The following is a 15,713-nucleotide window of genomic DNA, read 5'->3' as shown; positions in this document are numbered from 1 at the left end:
ATAATACAGAGAACAATCTAATGACCTGTATACAATACAGAGAGCATTCCAGTGACCTGTATATAATACATAGAGCATTCTAGTGACCGAAATACAATACATAGAGCATTCTAGTGTCCTCTATACAATATAGAGAGCAATCTAGTGACCTGTATACAATATAGAGAGCAATCTAATGACCTGTATACAATACAGAGGGCAATCTAATGACCTGTATATAATACAGAGAGCAATCTAATGACCTGTATATAATCCAGAGAGCAATCTAATGACCTGTATATAATCCAGAGAGCATTCCAGTGACCTGTATATAATCCAGAGAGCATTCTAGTGACCTGTATATAATACAGAGGGCAATATAGTGTATATAATACAGAGAGCAATCCAATGACCTGTATATAATACAGAGAACAATCTAATGACCTGTATACAATACAGAGAGCATTCCAGTGACCTGTATATAATACATAGAGCATTCTAGTGACCGAAATACAATACAGAGAGCATTCTAGTGACCAGTATAAAATACAGATCATTCTAGTGACCTGTATACAGTACATATAAAAATCCGGTAGCCTGTATACAATACAGAGAGGATTCTATTGATTTCTATACAATACAGAGAGCATTCTAATGACATCTATACAATACAAAGAACATTTATTATGGATGATCAATTGAATTAAGAGAAGTTGGATAAAAACGATATGTTGATTAAGGTAGTAAAAGGTTAAGGGCTGGTGGAATATAAAACGCCTGCAATTTTATCGTTAGCAAAGGAGACCAGCTCTGCAGGTATAAATGTCATATAAACACTTTCTAAATGTCTAGTTTTGGTTAAACCGGATATTTATGTGGTTATTAAGAAGTGTAGATATGTTATGAGGTTACGAGGTTCAAATATAAGTCAAGTGTCTGATCAGTGTTGATAGCTGTTCTATGAAGAGTGTCACGTAAGTGATTGTCGCACTATATTGTGTAATATAAAAGATTTGCTGCTACTGTATTTTGCTAACATTACTTCTGTTGAACTATATGCTACACATTGTTTGTACAAAGGGTTTTGAAATAAACTATAACATATTCTGAAGAAAGTTTGTTCTTGAATAATTCCACAACACATTTAAGGATCCTCTTTACAATACAGGAGCATTCTAGTGACCTCTATACACTACAAAGAGCATTCTAGTGACCGCTATACAATATAGAGAGCATTCTAGTGACCTCTATACACTACAAAGAGCATTCTAGTGACCGCTATACAATACATAGAGCATTCTAGTGACTGCTATACAATACAGAGAGCATTCTAGTGACCTCTATACAATACAAAGAGCATTCTAGTGACCGCTATACAATACAGAGAGCATTCTAGTTACCTCTATACATTACAAAGAGCATTCTAGTTACATCTATACAATGCAGGGAGCATTCTAGTGACCGCTATACAATACAAAGAACAATCTAGTTACATCTATAAATTACAGAGAGCATTCTAGTGACCTCTATACATTACAAAGAGCATTCTAGTGACCGCTATACAATACAGAGAGCATTCTAGTGACCTCTATACATTACAAAGAGCATTCTAGAGACCTCTATACAATACAAAGAATATTCTAGTGACCGCTATACAATACAAAGAGCATTCTAGGGACCTCTATACATTACAAAGTGTCACGGGCACTAGGAGTCTTTACCCAGGGATCACCAGATGATAGACTTACCAGAGCAGTATAGTTGGTAATATGGTACTCTGGTAGCGGGGTGATCACGGAGCAGGTAATAAGAGAATGCTCGAGGAAAGTCTATGACTAGCAGCACTGGTAATAGGTAGATAACTGTACACGAGGAACTGGATGGACAAGAAAACGTGAGGGTAGTCAGTGGTCTGCGTATAGCAAGTTGTACCACTGCTATAGTGAGGAGGAATGTCCAGGAGTAACGAGGAGGTGATGAGAGTCAGCGGTCTGCGTATAGCAAGTTGTACCGCTGTCTGGGTGAAGGAATGGAATCCAGGTGAAGGTATCCGGGGAGTCAGTGGTCTGCGTTAGCAAGTTGTACCACTGCTATGTGAAAGGATACAGGAAACTGGTGACTCAGGAAACAGGGAACAGTGGTCTGCCTCTAGCAAGTTGTACCACTGAAATATATAAGTGAGGAGGAGCACGGGGAGATAAATGCAATGCAGAGTATACACGGGCACACTGAACTTGATCCCACGATGATATGCACACAATAATAATAACTGAGCAGCACTGCACAAATATACAAAGTCACAGGAACTATCCAGGCTAAAAGGTAACACAGTCAAATGATAGCAATAGTCCCAGTGGATAGGAAACTCCGGAGGAGAACAACTCAGTCCAGCAAGATATGCAATACACCAGCACAGTCAATGAGAAGTATGCATACCGTGGTTCAGGAGAGCAGGCTGTCAGAGAGAGGTGCAGGGATACCTGAACGGCTGGAGGCCGGCAGGATGCGAAGTCCCAGGAGGGTGGAAGCGGTAACCAAGTAGGTGCAGCGCACGGTAGGTAGACCAGCAAGGATGTAAACAATACTCAGGAAGCAGTAGTATATAGAACTGGACACCTGGAGAACACGGGAGAGTTGAGGCGGTCTAGCCGAGATGAAAGCAGCGGAGCGTTGATCCGATGCAGACAGGCGAGTTGACACAAGCAGGGACACTGTAGAAGCACGGAGACAGCGGATCGGCTGGCTGCAGACACGATGAGTACTGGAGGGTTGCGATGAGCAGGACACTGCAGATACACGGAGGCAGCGGATAGGAATCAGCTGGTGCAGTCACGATGAAACACGGGAGAGTTGAAGTGGTTTGGAAACTGTAGAAGCACGGAGGCAGCGGATAGGAATCAGCTGGTGCAGTCACGATGAAACACAGGAGAGTTGAAGTGGTTTGGAAACTGTAGAAGCACGGAGGCAGCGGATAGGAATCAGCTGGTGCAGTCACGATAAAACACAGGAGAGTTAAAGTGGTTTGGAAACCACAAACGAACAACAGGAATCAGCAGGAGCTGAATTCACGAGGAAACACAGGAACACCTTCAGAGGCTCATGGGGAATGAGACTCCAAGATCAGGCAACGAGGTATTGACCACAGGTGCTTTAAATAGGGAGTGTTGCCTGATCAGCCAATTAACTAAAAGGAACATGTACTGAAGGGTTGAAAGGGCTGCACATGCTCAAACCCTCAGGATGGTGGACGGCCACGGTTCCTAAACACACGAGAAGTAGCACTCACAGTCCGGTGAGTGACACAAAGAACATTCTTGTGACCACTATACAATACAGAGAGCATTCTAGTTACAGCTATACAATACAGAGAGCATTCTAGTGACCTCTATACATTACAAAGATCATTCTAGTGACCATTATACAATACAGAGAGCATTCTAGTGACCTCTATACATTACAAAAAGCATTCTAGTGACCGCTATACAATACAGAGAGCATTCTAGTGACCTCTATACATTAGAAAGAGTATTCTAATTACATCTATACAATGCAGGGAGCATTCTAGTGACCGCTATACAATACAAAGAACAATCTAGTTACATCTATACATTACAGAGAGCATTCTAGTGACCTCTATACATTACAAAGAGCATTCTAGTGACCGCTATACAATACAGAGAGCATTCTAGTGACCTCTATACATTACAAAGAGCATTCTAGTGACCTCTATACAATACAAAGAACATTCTAGTGACCACTATACAATACAGAGAGCATTCTAGTGATTGCTATACAATACAGAGAGCATTCTAGTGACCTCTATACATTACAAAGATCATTCTAGTGACCGCTATACAATACAGAGAGCATTCTAGTGACTGCTATACAATACAGAGAGCATTCTAGTGACCTCTATACATTACAAAGAGCATTTTAGTGACCTCTATACAATACAGGGATCATTCTAGTGACCTTTATACAATGCAAAGTACATTCTAGTTACATATATACAATACAGAGAGCATTCTAGTGACCACTATACATTACAAAGAGCATTTTAGTGACTGCTATACAATACAGGGAGCATTCTAGTGACCTCTATACATTACAAAGAGCATTTTAGTGACTGCTATACAATACAGGGAGCATTCTAGTGACCTCTATACAATACAAAGTACATTATAGTTACATCTATACAATACAGAGAGCATTCTAGTGACCTCTATACATTACAAAGAGCATTCTAGTTACTTTTATACAATACAAAGAACATTCTAGTTACATATATACAATACATAGAGTATTCTAGTGACCTCTATACATTACAAAGAGCATTCTAGTGACCTCTATACATTACAAAGAGCATTCTAGTTACATCTATACAATACAGGGAGCATTCTAGTGACCTCTACACAATACAAAGAGCATTCCAGTGACCTCTATACATGACAAAGAGCATTCTAGTGACCTCTATATGATACAAAGAGCATTCTAGTTACATCAATACAATACCTAATGTTGTGTATGCTGCGCTCATCGTGTCATCAAGACGAACCACGGGTATCGAGAACCATGTACGGTGTTTCCAATTCTCATTCCTGACACTTGTATAAAATATGTTGACAAGAAACATTCCCAACTGTGATATTATTTATGTAATTATGAAATGTATTAAAAGAAGAAAATGTAGCATCTAGGAGAAAAAGGGGTGCAAAGACTGAAACTGGGGGGCTTGTAACCTTGCTGAGTGTGAATACCATGTGAAACTATGTGGACTTCTTTGCGGAACCCAGGACTGCTTACTTCTGGGGTATCTGGTATAGCTGCTGCAGCGCCTCTTTGCTGTGGGTTGGCTGGTACCTGCCCATTTACTATGGATCAGGACTTCTGGGTAACGGGCTGAGCGTTGACACTGGGTTCAACACAGGACAGTCTGGGAGCGGATTAGAGTGTAAGCTCTTATCTGTTGGTCCCAGGATACAGCAGGTAATAGTCGCAGGCAGAATCTTCAAGCAGTGATGGTTTATTACTCAGAGTCCTGACAAGGACTTTTACACACCAGTTTGAGGCACTGGTGATCATCCAGAAGTTACAGATGGAAATGATACATTACATGGTCAAAGAGAGCTCTTAGTCTACAGATTCTGACACAAATCCTGGCAGGGTACTAAACAGCCGCCTTTTCCGACCAGGCACCGAAACGTCTGATATATTACATCAGATATTTACCATCCAGATGTGATATACCCTCCAGACTTGGCATTAAAGCAATATTAAGCTTTAACAAAATTGACATCAATTTCCTAGATGATTTGCTCATTCCGTTATTTATTTAGTTCGTCTATCTTTTTAACAAGACAGGATGATCGGTAATGGCCTCCTGCTGGGCATTGAGGCTTAAGCATGTGTTTGTCCCTTCTGAGATGAAAAGACTTACTTAGCATTTCCTGCTTTCAGTAAAACAGATTTCCTCTAACCTGGCATAATTCATCAGAAATACATTTCCTATATAGAATTACAACACAATATAAAAAAAAAAAATCAGTACATTTGCAATGATATACAGCGGTGCCCTGCACCCCTAATTAATATTATTATCTACAATAAGTTATTTCTACATGATCCAGCCACAGACAGACTGTCAGTAAACGTACTGAGGGGGGCAGTGTGTGTAACATCCCCATCTCCATCCTATCTGCCCCCCTCATATAACTGGGATTGGAGGGTCTCCTCTGCGCATGAGCAGAAAAGTGCTATCATGTGATCCGTGAGGGGCGTGGTAAGGAACAGCACTGCGAGTGAGCCAGGATGGGGCGTGGACTGAGAGAGGGGCGTGGTTAGGAAACGCTCACTCACACTGCTATTGCTATAAGGCTAGGAGAGAGGAATGGGGCGTGGACGATGAGTGGGGCGTGGTTATGAATAGTGGCTGTAAGAGAAGAGGGGCGTGGTTAGTCATCTCGCTGCGAGAGGAGAGGGGCGTGGAATGTCTATGGGGCGTGGTTAGGGATAGCCCTGTGAGAGGAGAGGGCGTGGAGCGTCTATGGGGCGTGGTTAGGAATAACGCTGTGAGAGGAAAGGGGCGTGGTTAGGAATAGCGCTGCGAGAGGAGAGGGGCGTGGTTAGGGATAGCGCTGTGAGAGGCGTGGTTAGGGATATCGCTGCGAGAAGAGAGGGGCGTGGAGCGTCTATGGGGCGTGGTTAAGGATAGCGCTGTGAGTGAGCGGTGGGCGTGGCCAGCTGGGCGGTGACCGAGTTACTGCGATCCGGGCAGCAGTGGGAGAGAGTCGGAGAGCGATGCACGGAGAGGCCGGAGGAGAAGGGAGGTGAGTGGCTCAGTGATGCAGGCAGTATAGAATATATATATATATATATATATATATATATATATATATATATATATATATATATATACATATATATACATATACATATACATATACACATACACATACACACTTGGGGTTACATGCCTGTATTGGATCAGTCCTGTGATGTGACATTGATATTACTCGAGTTACACATCTGAATCCTACAGCAGAGTAACATGATGGTAACTCTGCATTGTAGGACATAGATCTATGCTGTGGGGGCTGTTTGCATTCCATGGGAGTCTGCAGGCTGTGTGCATAGACCATATACACCCTGCTGCTCATTATCTGATCAGCTGTGACACATATGGGAAGCACTAGGAGATACAATGTGTGGTGCAGCTGTTACACTTACCCTGAGCTGCCTGTAGTGCGAGGTGTCTGTCCAGGATGGATTATTGGTTCAGTAACCACACTGGGCCCTCCATCCCTGCAGACTGTAGTCTGTCATTCAGTGGGTATGGGACCTATATCTGTACAACCAGATTGCATGTTCGTTTCTGGAGAAATGTAAAGCAATCAGATTGCAAGCAGGCATTCAGAGATGGGCAACCTGGGACCTCAAGTGTTTACTGACTCTCTTCTTATGTTGTATTAGAGTTTGGTTGTCTGGAACTCATTAGGAGAGTATATGTATGTATGTATGTATGTATGTATGTATGTATGTATGCGTGTATATATATATATATATATATTACATTACAAAAGCTCTAGTTTGCAGTATGTGCCTATCCCACATTTGCCCTTTTCACAGCTCAACCCAACACCCAAAAGAAGTTTTTAAACAGACAAGTCTTCTTCAACTAAAAGGTTATGTTATTACAGCCTCACTAAACCTGAACATTATACAAGTCCAACTGATTGGCATCAGTCCAAGCATTGCCCCTGTTAATTCAAGAACAAAAATTAAAGTGGAAACAGAATAATGGAAGTTAAAATGTTTTCCCGTCGCCTGCAAACAGTGGAGGCTGACATTTATTGGTGTAAACCCGTTTCCCTCAGATCACAGTCTATACATACACTTTGAAGGTTACTGGGGTGTTAATAACCGGATAGATTAGTGATTGGTGTGTAGGTAACGGACCCCCTGCAGTCTGGCCCATCTAGGTCCCTGCGGCTCAGCCCTCTTGTAGTTGGGTCCTTGTGCCTTTGTTCCAGTTTCCCAGTAGGATATATTAAATATCTGACAGCTGGAGAAGCCCCCAAAAAATGACACTGTGAAGCCACTTAGGGTCACATCCAGTAGGTTCTGCATTTCTGTGGCCCATCCAAGAGTCTTGCTGCGGAATAGGGATAAGGTTTAAACCTATTTGCAAAAAAGTCATCCTTTTTATAGAATAAAATTCAATCAATGTCCTTGGTGTGGTAGTGGGAGATAGATGGATAGTTTAGATCCCTTCACATATTGCTATTGAAATCCTCTTTTATTTCCTTGCGTATCCTGCTCTGCTCTTAATGTATAAAGGTGTTAAGGGTTTGCTGGGTAATCTCTTGCGACAAAGATGCGGAGCGCTGTAGAAGTCTGACGCTTTACAACGTTTGCTTATAACTTTATGCGTGTAGGGTGGTTTTTATCTCCCAGTAGCCAAATACTTTGCTGTCACCTGTGTCATGCAGAATTAGTAATATTAATTACAGGAATTATTTCCTTTGTGTAGCTGTGCTTTGCCACTAGATGTCATACGGCACCGGACACGTTTGGAAGGGGTGACTGCTGTGGGATTTCAGCGTTCACTGCGACATAACTAGGTTACATTATATCACACAGAGGTGGCGCTGTATGCGACATATCGCCTGATTACAGAGTCATCGTCTGCTCTGTACATCACCCGGGCTTTGCTCCTGCCAAATCTTTTGTTTTTTGATGTGCCAATTATTTACCTCCCTCTCCAAATATTTGCCAATCTTGATTTCACTGTGGGAATTTAACCAGTTAAGTTCCCAGTTGACACTCCAGTGATTAGTATCAATCGATGTTCTTCTTGCAAGTTGCTTTTTAGGGAACTTTCTCCTTCTTTTGCAGCATAAAATATATTTTTCACCTATTTGTAGAATTTGAAGAAACTTTGCGGAAAGCTGGGAACGTTTACAGCAGGATTCTGACGGAGCCAAAAATGTAATTTCTTTGTATTTGTGGATGTATGTGGTCTGGTTGCCATGCTTTGTGTGGTACCTGCACTTTGGAGCTGATGTTAGCGAAAGTTTGGGGAAAGGGGGGCGTACTTGCTACACTTTTATACATTGGTGGCTGCGCTGTTAGCGAAACGTTATTTTATGTCTGTGCTGAGCTTGTTAATGGAATAAAACTCTTTCTCCGGTTTGTTAGTGTTGATCTGAGCCCTTGTCAGCGTGTTCCTCCAGCGTTTGTTAATGTGTTACATCTAACCCCTGACCTTATACCAGCGTCACCTAATTCTTCAGACCAGACATTCAAGTCTTTCCTGATTGACATCTCCGTACACAGATCGTCACCCGCCCCCGTGTGTGGGGCGACAACTGTATCACTCCCCGGTGTCATCGTTCCACTTTTTCTTTTTGCCTGAAGTGACGGCGGCAAGAATCCAATCCGAGGCATCCCGAGAAGTTTGTCGCCAACGCTACTGTGGGCTTATGGATGTAACGGAGCAGCCTAAAGGTTCCTAGATATTTTAATGTCTCTTCTACAGGAAACCCTTTAATTAGGGATTTGCCGACTATGTGAGGATTGCGGGAAATTCCTAAGAAATATCTGTAGCTCAGAAGAAACATTGTGGTTATTTCACAATTTGTGTTTTCTCTCTTAATAGAAGCTCACTTTGCTTTTGTTATGTAGAATCTTTGTGTTATCTGCTTATCTGTTGTCACAGCTTCCTGTCATTCACATAAACAAGGACATTGTTCACCAGTACGTGTCCTATATCGGATCACTCTTCAGGGTATTTCTACGGCTGTTGAAGGATTTCTATAATAATATGCAGATAAATAATCTTTCATTTCTCCACCAATTATTACATAGTTTACCCAAGGAGAGGATTGGGAAACTAATCCAGCTGGCCGATGAGAATTGTCTTAAGGATTACACCGCACAATATAGGCACATATTGTATTATACGCTGCAGTCTGTGGCTGTGCAGCTGTTGTGGAACTACAAGTACCAGGCCGTGCTGGCACCTGTAGTTCCACAACTTATCGTGAGCCATAGGTTGCCTTAGCTTGACCCTATGACGGTTCTTTAAATCTGTTGTCTAGTGAAAATTGGGCCCAGCACTCGTTAAGGCTATGGTTAGATATTACTATGATTCGTGCTACACACATTGCTGTCTGGTCTGTAAAAGTCTAAGTTCTACATAAGTCAGGCTGCTGTGTTTGTGTTGTCAGTCTCTGGGGGTCTCCTGCTGTTGGGGGGGGCATTGTATCCTTTGCAGAACAAACTCATTTGCATCTCACACAATGAAGAGAATTCTTCTAGATTCAGGATGTTACTAATTAATCTGTGTTTAATTATAGGGAGTTGTCCCTAACCTAAGACAGGTTCTGCATAGACTGTTTCATGGTGTAAACGGCTTTGAATATAAATGATTAACACCCCCCACCCACACCGTGTAATCTTTCCTTCGGTTTCTATGGAAATGACACCACACACTGAATAAACCTGTCTCCCAGGGGTTTGCAGAACAATCTTGGGAAACTTTTTATTTATTTCTTATTTTGAATGTGTTCATTTGTAGATGCCCCATTTGCAGATTTTTCTTAATACATCCCTTTACCCTCTGTGCTTTTCAGAATGGTCTTTATATCATCAATGCGTGATGCAGGGGGTGCTTCTCCTGTGGTCTGGTTACCACACTGTAAGCCCCCCCTCCCCTCGCAGCTATGTGTACTAGATGCACATGCACCGACGGAGCAGTTTGTGTCATATCCAAGGGAAACAAATATGGACAGCGGCGCCTCAGTGCTATAAACGCTTTGATGAAAAACAGTGCAAAGCTGCAGGAGGGCATGTAAAAACCAATGTATTAAAGAGGGTGGAAATACAAGTGAATGTATACCTTCCAGCTTAACGCTGAATAATAATGTAAAATGATACTTTTGCACAGTTCTGTACTATACAGTAAAGTCGCAGTATGGCGTTGTTAGCACTGCTGCAATGTCTGCTCCTCCACCCTCCACACAGGAAGTGCTGTAACGTCCTATGTTTTCCTGTTTCACATACTCGAGAGGGATCGGAGATGTGTTGTGCGCCCCAGAGGGGGAGAAGCAGTTAAATATACGAGGGCACAAACTTTGGTAAATACCCAGAGTGTAGTGTAGAACTAGTGCCAGCTGCTGGGTCACCTTGGCACCTGGTGGCTGGCACCAGTGTAGGGGACATAATCAGTGTGGAACCGTTCCTGGGGCAAATTCTGGCTCTCGCCATTAATGCGGCAGCCGGGTGACTAAAAGCAAATCTGACACATTAACCTTCAAACGTTTGTGATCCGTTGTCCATTCCAGACTGGGGAAGTAACTCAAAGTTAACCATGCCACATCCTGCGCTGTCCCTTTGGGTACACATGCGGCGCGGCTTGTAGCCATGCTCGCGGTACGTTTCCTGGCGCTGCGTTCAGTAAACGCAGCATTGATGATCCAACAACTGGCGATTTAACGAGGGCCTGTGACAGTACATGGCCGCTCGTGGCAGCGTGCTCCTCGTAACGGTGTATACAGTGCTATTTAAAGGTCGACCTCGCTGCTTCCGTCTAACCGTAAACACAGGGAACAACGTAAAAGTATTACATATTCATAGGAAGGGTCTGCAGGCCTCTGTATAGTATCTGTGTGTATATATTTAGAAGCCTCCACAGGGTTTGTCCCGACACTGTCATATTTCTGCTTCTGTTTATTTCAGGAAACGCTGACGACCGGCTGCCGGAGGACATGGTCCGATCTGAATTGCACTGACCCAGATGTTCTGCCCATCATGGGTGTCTCTGTGCTCATCCTTCTCTCTGTCCTGCTGCGGGCGACCGTCTGCGCGTCTCAGAAATGTGACCTTCAGTCCATGCAAGACATGGTGATTGATGTCAGCGCGGCCGTGGCTAGAGGTGCCCGATTTTCTGACCCGGTCCATGCCAGCGGAGTGGAGGAGTGCGTGAACACCTGCTGCACCCAACTCTTCGGTTCAGGTAATGGATGTGTCAGTCTGCAAGTGGTAATAGGCTACACCTATCATCGTGGTAGGTAGTTCTGATGTCAGACGTTGTGGCTCCTTGTCGTGCAATAGACCAAACCCTCTTCATCCAACCAACAGTCATTATCTCATCTGTCACCTTTAAATCACGAGGCTGAAAGTTACTTGCATATATACTTGTAAATTGTTATCAGAATTCTTTTCTTTTTTACACGGAAACCTACGGGTTTGACGTCTGTAAATAATCTATTCGTACTTACAGGAAATAAAATTTCTGAATATGAACGACAAATTGAGAATAATAAACTAAGCGGGATTGTATATCTTAAGAACAAGGGAAGAATGGGATGTCCCTACCTTGATACAATATATTTTATGTATGTAGAGAAACCTGATGATTGGTGTGTGGTAGGTACAGAGACATAAAACGGATAGATTAGATAGGTCTGGTTTTTCTAGGGGCATTTGATGAGGGTCAGACCACCTAATGCGTTCATTCTTCTAAACTAGTTACACACGGACAAGATGTAGCCAGTATTATTATTTAAGAACAGCGCAGTGTAGTGTTGGAAAATTGTGAGGTCAATCACGCTTCTGTATGAGGACTACGTATATCCAACCTGTTTATTATTTCCAGGTCTTCGCCCCTGCAATCTCGCCATCTATGACTCGCGGAAAATCAACAGCCAACAAAACTGTTACCTCTTCCACTGCCCCAAGGTGGATTCTTGCCCTATGTCGGCCCTTCCGGGGGTCCTGAGTTATCGTCTCTGGATAGGTCAGTACATTTTAAAGTCTGTTATTTAGGTGTTTGTGGCAGAAAGTATGTTCGTTGACCTGTTAATTGGCAGAAACCTAAATTGCTACCAGACGTAATCGCTCTCGTTTGTTGTCCTAATATTTGTCAAGCTCCTAAAATATGTCGGAGCTGTAAAGCCCAAGGCCAAATACCACAGTAAAGCCACACCAACATGAGGCACTCTGAGGTCATGTGTATGAAAGGGCTGATAGTTGGTTCACAAAATACATGTAGGTGACAGGTCCCTTTTATAGGAAGCCTCTGTAAATGTCCTAGTATTGGTTTAATGTCACATGAGTAGAGACGCTGTGATGTCTGCTGGTCTATTGATGAGACGTGTCTATGTAATTTAGATCAGGCTTGTTGGAACTGACGTCGCTCTGTGATGATCTCCGACATTGTTAGTCTGGTTTATTCTATATGGCTCTTATCTCTTTTTCTTATTTATGTTTCGGGCACAGCAAGTGATCCTGATCCGACCGAGGTAAAACCACAGCAGCCGCTGATGTTCAGTGAGCAGACCAAAACTCGGAGCTCCACGGGAAAGAAATCGAAACCTGCTCTGCATCCGCCAGGCTCCGAACAAAAGGAATCAGACGAAACACCCAGTCCACATGACCTCACCGAAAACAAATTGACTTCTGCTCCCTCACAGAGCGCGGAAGGTGAGGTCGAACACCGGGCAAACATAGACGAGTCCGACACACCAGGGCGTATCACGACTCAGCTGCTCCACCTGGCCGAGAATATAGACAAACACTTGGAGAAGATAGAGTCCAAATCACAAGCAGCCAAAGTCTCCAATAATCCCATCCAGGTTCTCCACCTCTCCTCTAATGCCGCTGAGCCCGCCGTAGAGACGACCATAACCTCCACACACGGAGAGACGAAGAGAATCCCGTCTGACACCAAGAGGCCAAAAGCCACCGTTAAGGAGAAAAAAACTGAGACCATTGAGGTTCATTACCCTACACAAGCCTCCAAGACTCCAGGCGTTATACCTGGCAGAACTTCACACATGCCCAGTACAGTGGCCCCGCAGGCTGTACCCGGGACAAAGGCCAATCTTATTGCTCCCACTACTACTTCTCAGGACGTTGGAGATGCCCAGAAAGTGCCAAGCTCTGATGTTACTGGCATAGGCGCCGACTCTGACAATACTACAGCCAGAACCATAGCAGAAGACCTAAAGATTGGTCATGCAAACACCCACACAGACATCCCCACCCCTGACATGGTCCATCAAACCCAACCGCCCCCAGCGGTGACTCGTCCTTCTAGCTTACGGACTTCTGTCTCTAAAGACACAAAACCCATCCTTAAAAATGAAGTCCGCCCTTCTACCAAAGGCAAGGAGCCCGAAGGGACCCTCCCTGAACCCAATTCCTTAGCAGAGCAAGACCCCTCCCCGCCTCTTGTGCATCTGGAGAAGGTACCCAGGAAAATTGACAATATGGGGGCTCTGCCGGGTGACAACCCCCCCACCGATGACCGAAACGGTTTGGTGGCTGCTCTTGTTTTTGGAGTGGTGTTTCTTCTTGTGGTGATTGGCCTGGTTAGCCGGAAGGTGGCTGAAGCCCGGCAACGTCACCAGTACACCAAACTGGATTATCTCATAAATGGCATGTACGTGGACACCTGAGGGGCTGTTACACATGTGTTGGGGAGGACATGCACCGATCCAGTTTTAAGGATTATGGGTCACCAAGGGGAACGTCCAAATCTCTCTCCTTGGCTGCACCCCTGACCTCACTAACCTCGCGCAGCTGTAAACTCCATGACAGCCACACGTAGCCTTAATAAGGCAGACCCGAAATCACAAGGGGGCTACAACGTCTTCAACACTGCATTTGGATTTTTACTGGTTCGGAGATATGTTTTAGGAAACAGGATTTCTTACACATGATTAGTGGTTACTGCTGTATGAAAGATCATTTTGTGACATTTGCTGATAAATGTGTGGAAAGGTTTTCATACCTTAGCTGGACATGAGCCACTCCGAGCAGGAAATAATGGTATTGATCACAGAAACAAACATCCGTCCTTTTCACACAATATACGACCTATTTAATGACCGAGCATATTTATTATTCATGAAGTATAGACGGTAACCGTTAAAAAACTATCTGTGCCCCCCTTCCCCCCCCAGAACACTCACTATGGGGAACTAGGAGGGTAGTTCGAAAAGAATCGCCCCATTGAGAGAGCCTGGGAAGAACATTGTCAGAGTAGTGAAGGAGAGAAACATTAATGACAAAACAAATGTATTTTTGCTTAACTTTTTAAAGTAATTTCTTACAGATCAAACGTATTTAAATGTCTATATAAGAAGAACTGATTGTTGGATTGTTCGAATTTGATTTTGTTATTCCCATCTGTTTCCAAAGTTCTATTTATGATAGTAGAATGCTGCTGGATCTTCCCGTTCTATCTCATTTACATACTGTGCCTCTGACATCTGGGAGGGACCGATGGTAAGGGAGGAAACGGGAAAAGGTGCCTTCGACTGCATGAATCCAGGGCTCACATCGGATGCAGCATCACGCGGTCAGACTAGAGGCCCAGCCAGATGGAGGGGTCTATCCGGGGCCCCCCTGCCAGCGGCCCTACATGTAGCTGTTAGTACTGTATCTGAGTGAACACCAGGAATGTATTTGAAGTCTGTGAAATGTTCTGTTTTCGGAGCTCTGATAAAAGTTTTTTGCATCCTGCTAAGACTAGTAATACACAAAGGAAGATTTTCTGAGCGTGTCACCTACGTACAGTGCAGGAAGCGGAGTATGTGAGAATGCAGCCAATCCATTCACCGGTTAAATCTAGGGCAAGCGCAACATTTGTGGGAATCCCCCCTCCTCTTGGGCTCAGTGACCCCCCCTCCCCCCACTTAGTACTAACTGGGGGGCAGCATCTTCTGCTGCTCAGACTTGGAGTGTGGTGATTGGCTATCACATCATACCCCAGCGCCATACTGCAACGCCATCACTGAAATGCAGGAGCAGCTGCCGGCACTCTGTGTGGGGTGTGGGCATTAAAACAGAATGAGTGACAAGTACTTTAGATGCCCCTTAATCCCTAGCGCTTCCAAGGTGAGCCACGTAGTACAAAATTCTCATTGAATTGATACTCTGCATCCTCACGGATATCTGTACGGTTCCCCAAATACTGGTGTACCCCAACATAACACACATGAAATAATCCTGGTTTCCTGCTGATAGTGTGTATCTGTTATAAAGTGCCATGTTATTCAGAAACTGTGAAATCTTCCTCACGTTGTTCCAATCAGCAGTGTTTGCTGGGCAGGAAGCTGCAATAAAATAAACTTGCTGAATCACATGACCTCAGCCAGTCGCTGTCACTTGTTCTGTAATAACGCTGATCGCTCGTTAGACTGTTTTATTTTCTGTTTACACATCTA

The 15,713-nt window shown here is 43.8% G+C and overlaps 1 protein-coding gene across 2 annotated transcripts; it reads left to right on the top strand.

Annotated features, from left to right (window-relative positions):
• Positions 1–6,199: 6,199 nt before the first annotated feature.
• MANSC1 (MANSC domain containing 1) lies at positions 6,200–15,639 on the top strand. Of its 2 annotated transcripts, none has more exons than XM_075210668.1 (4): positions 6,200–6,305; positions 11,218–11,494; positions 12,137–12,277; positions 12,760–15,639. In XM_075210668.1, the coding sequence occupies exons 2-4, from the start codon at positions 11,290–11,292 to the stop codon at positions 13,938–13,940; spliced, it is 1,527 nt and encodes a 508-aa protein (XP_075066769.1). In that variant the 5' UTR covers positions 6,200–6,305; positions 11,218–11,289; the 3' UTR covers positions 13,941–15,639. The 2 variants fall into 2 exon arrangements, with proteins under 2 accessions (XP_075066769.1, XP_075066770.1); XM_075210669.1 differs by lacking the exon at positions 6,200–6,305 and adding an exon at positions 8,814–8,985.
• The last annotated feature ends 74 nt before the right edge of the window (positions 15,640–15,713 follow it).

The sequence above is a fragment of the Mixophyes fleayi genome, chromosome 4 (assembly GCF_038048845.1).
Source record: "Mixophyes fleayi isolate aMixFle1 chromosome 4, aMixFle1.hap1, whole genome shotgun sequence".
Classification (NCBI taxonomy): Eukaryota; Metazoa; Chordata; class Amphibia; order Anura; family Limnodynastidae; genus Mixophyes; species Mixophyes fleayi.
This window is presented reverse-complemented; position numbering and strand designations above follow the sequence as displayed.

Coding starts and splice junctions, on each gene's coding strand:
- MANSC1 (XM_075210668.1), top strand. CDS start 11,290: ATGGGTGTCTCTGTGCTCATCCTTCTCTCTGTCCTGCTGCGGGCGACC. Junction 11,495..12,136: donor CACCCAACTCTTCGGTTCAG/GTAATGGATGTG, acceptor TATTATTTCCAG/GTCTTCGCCCCTGCAATCTC. Junction 12,278..12,759: donor GAGTTATCGTCTCTGGATAG/GTCAGTACATTT, acceptor TTTCGGGCACAG/CAAGTGATCCTGATCCGACC.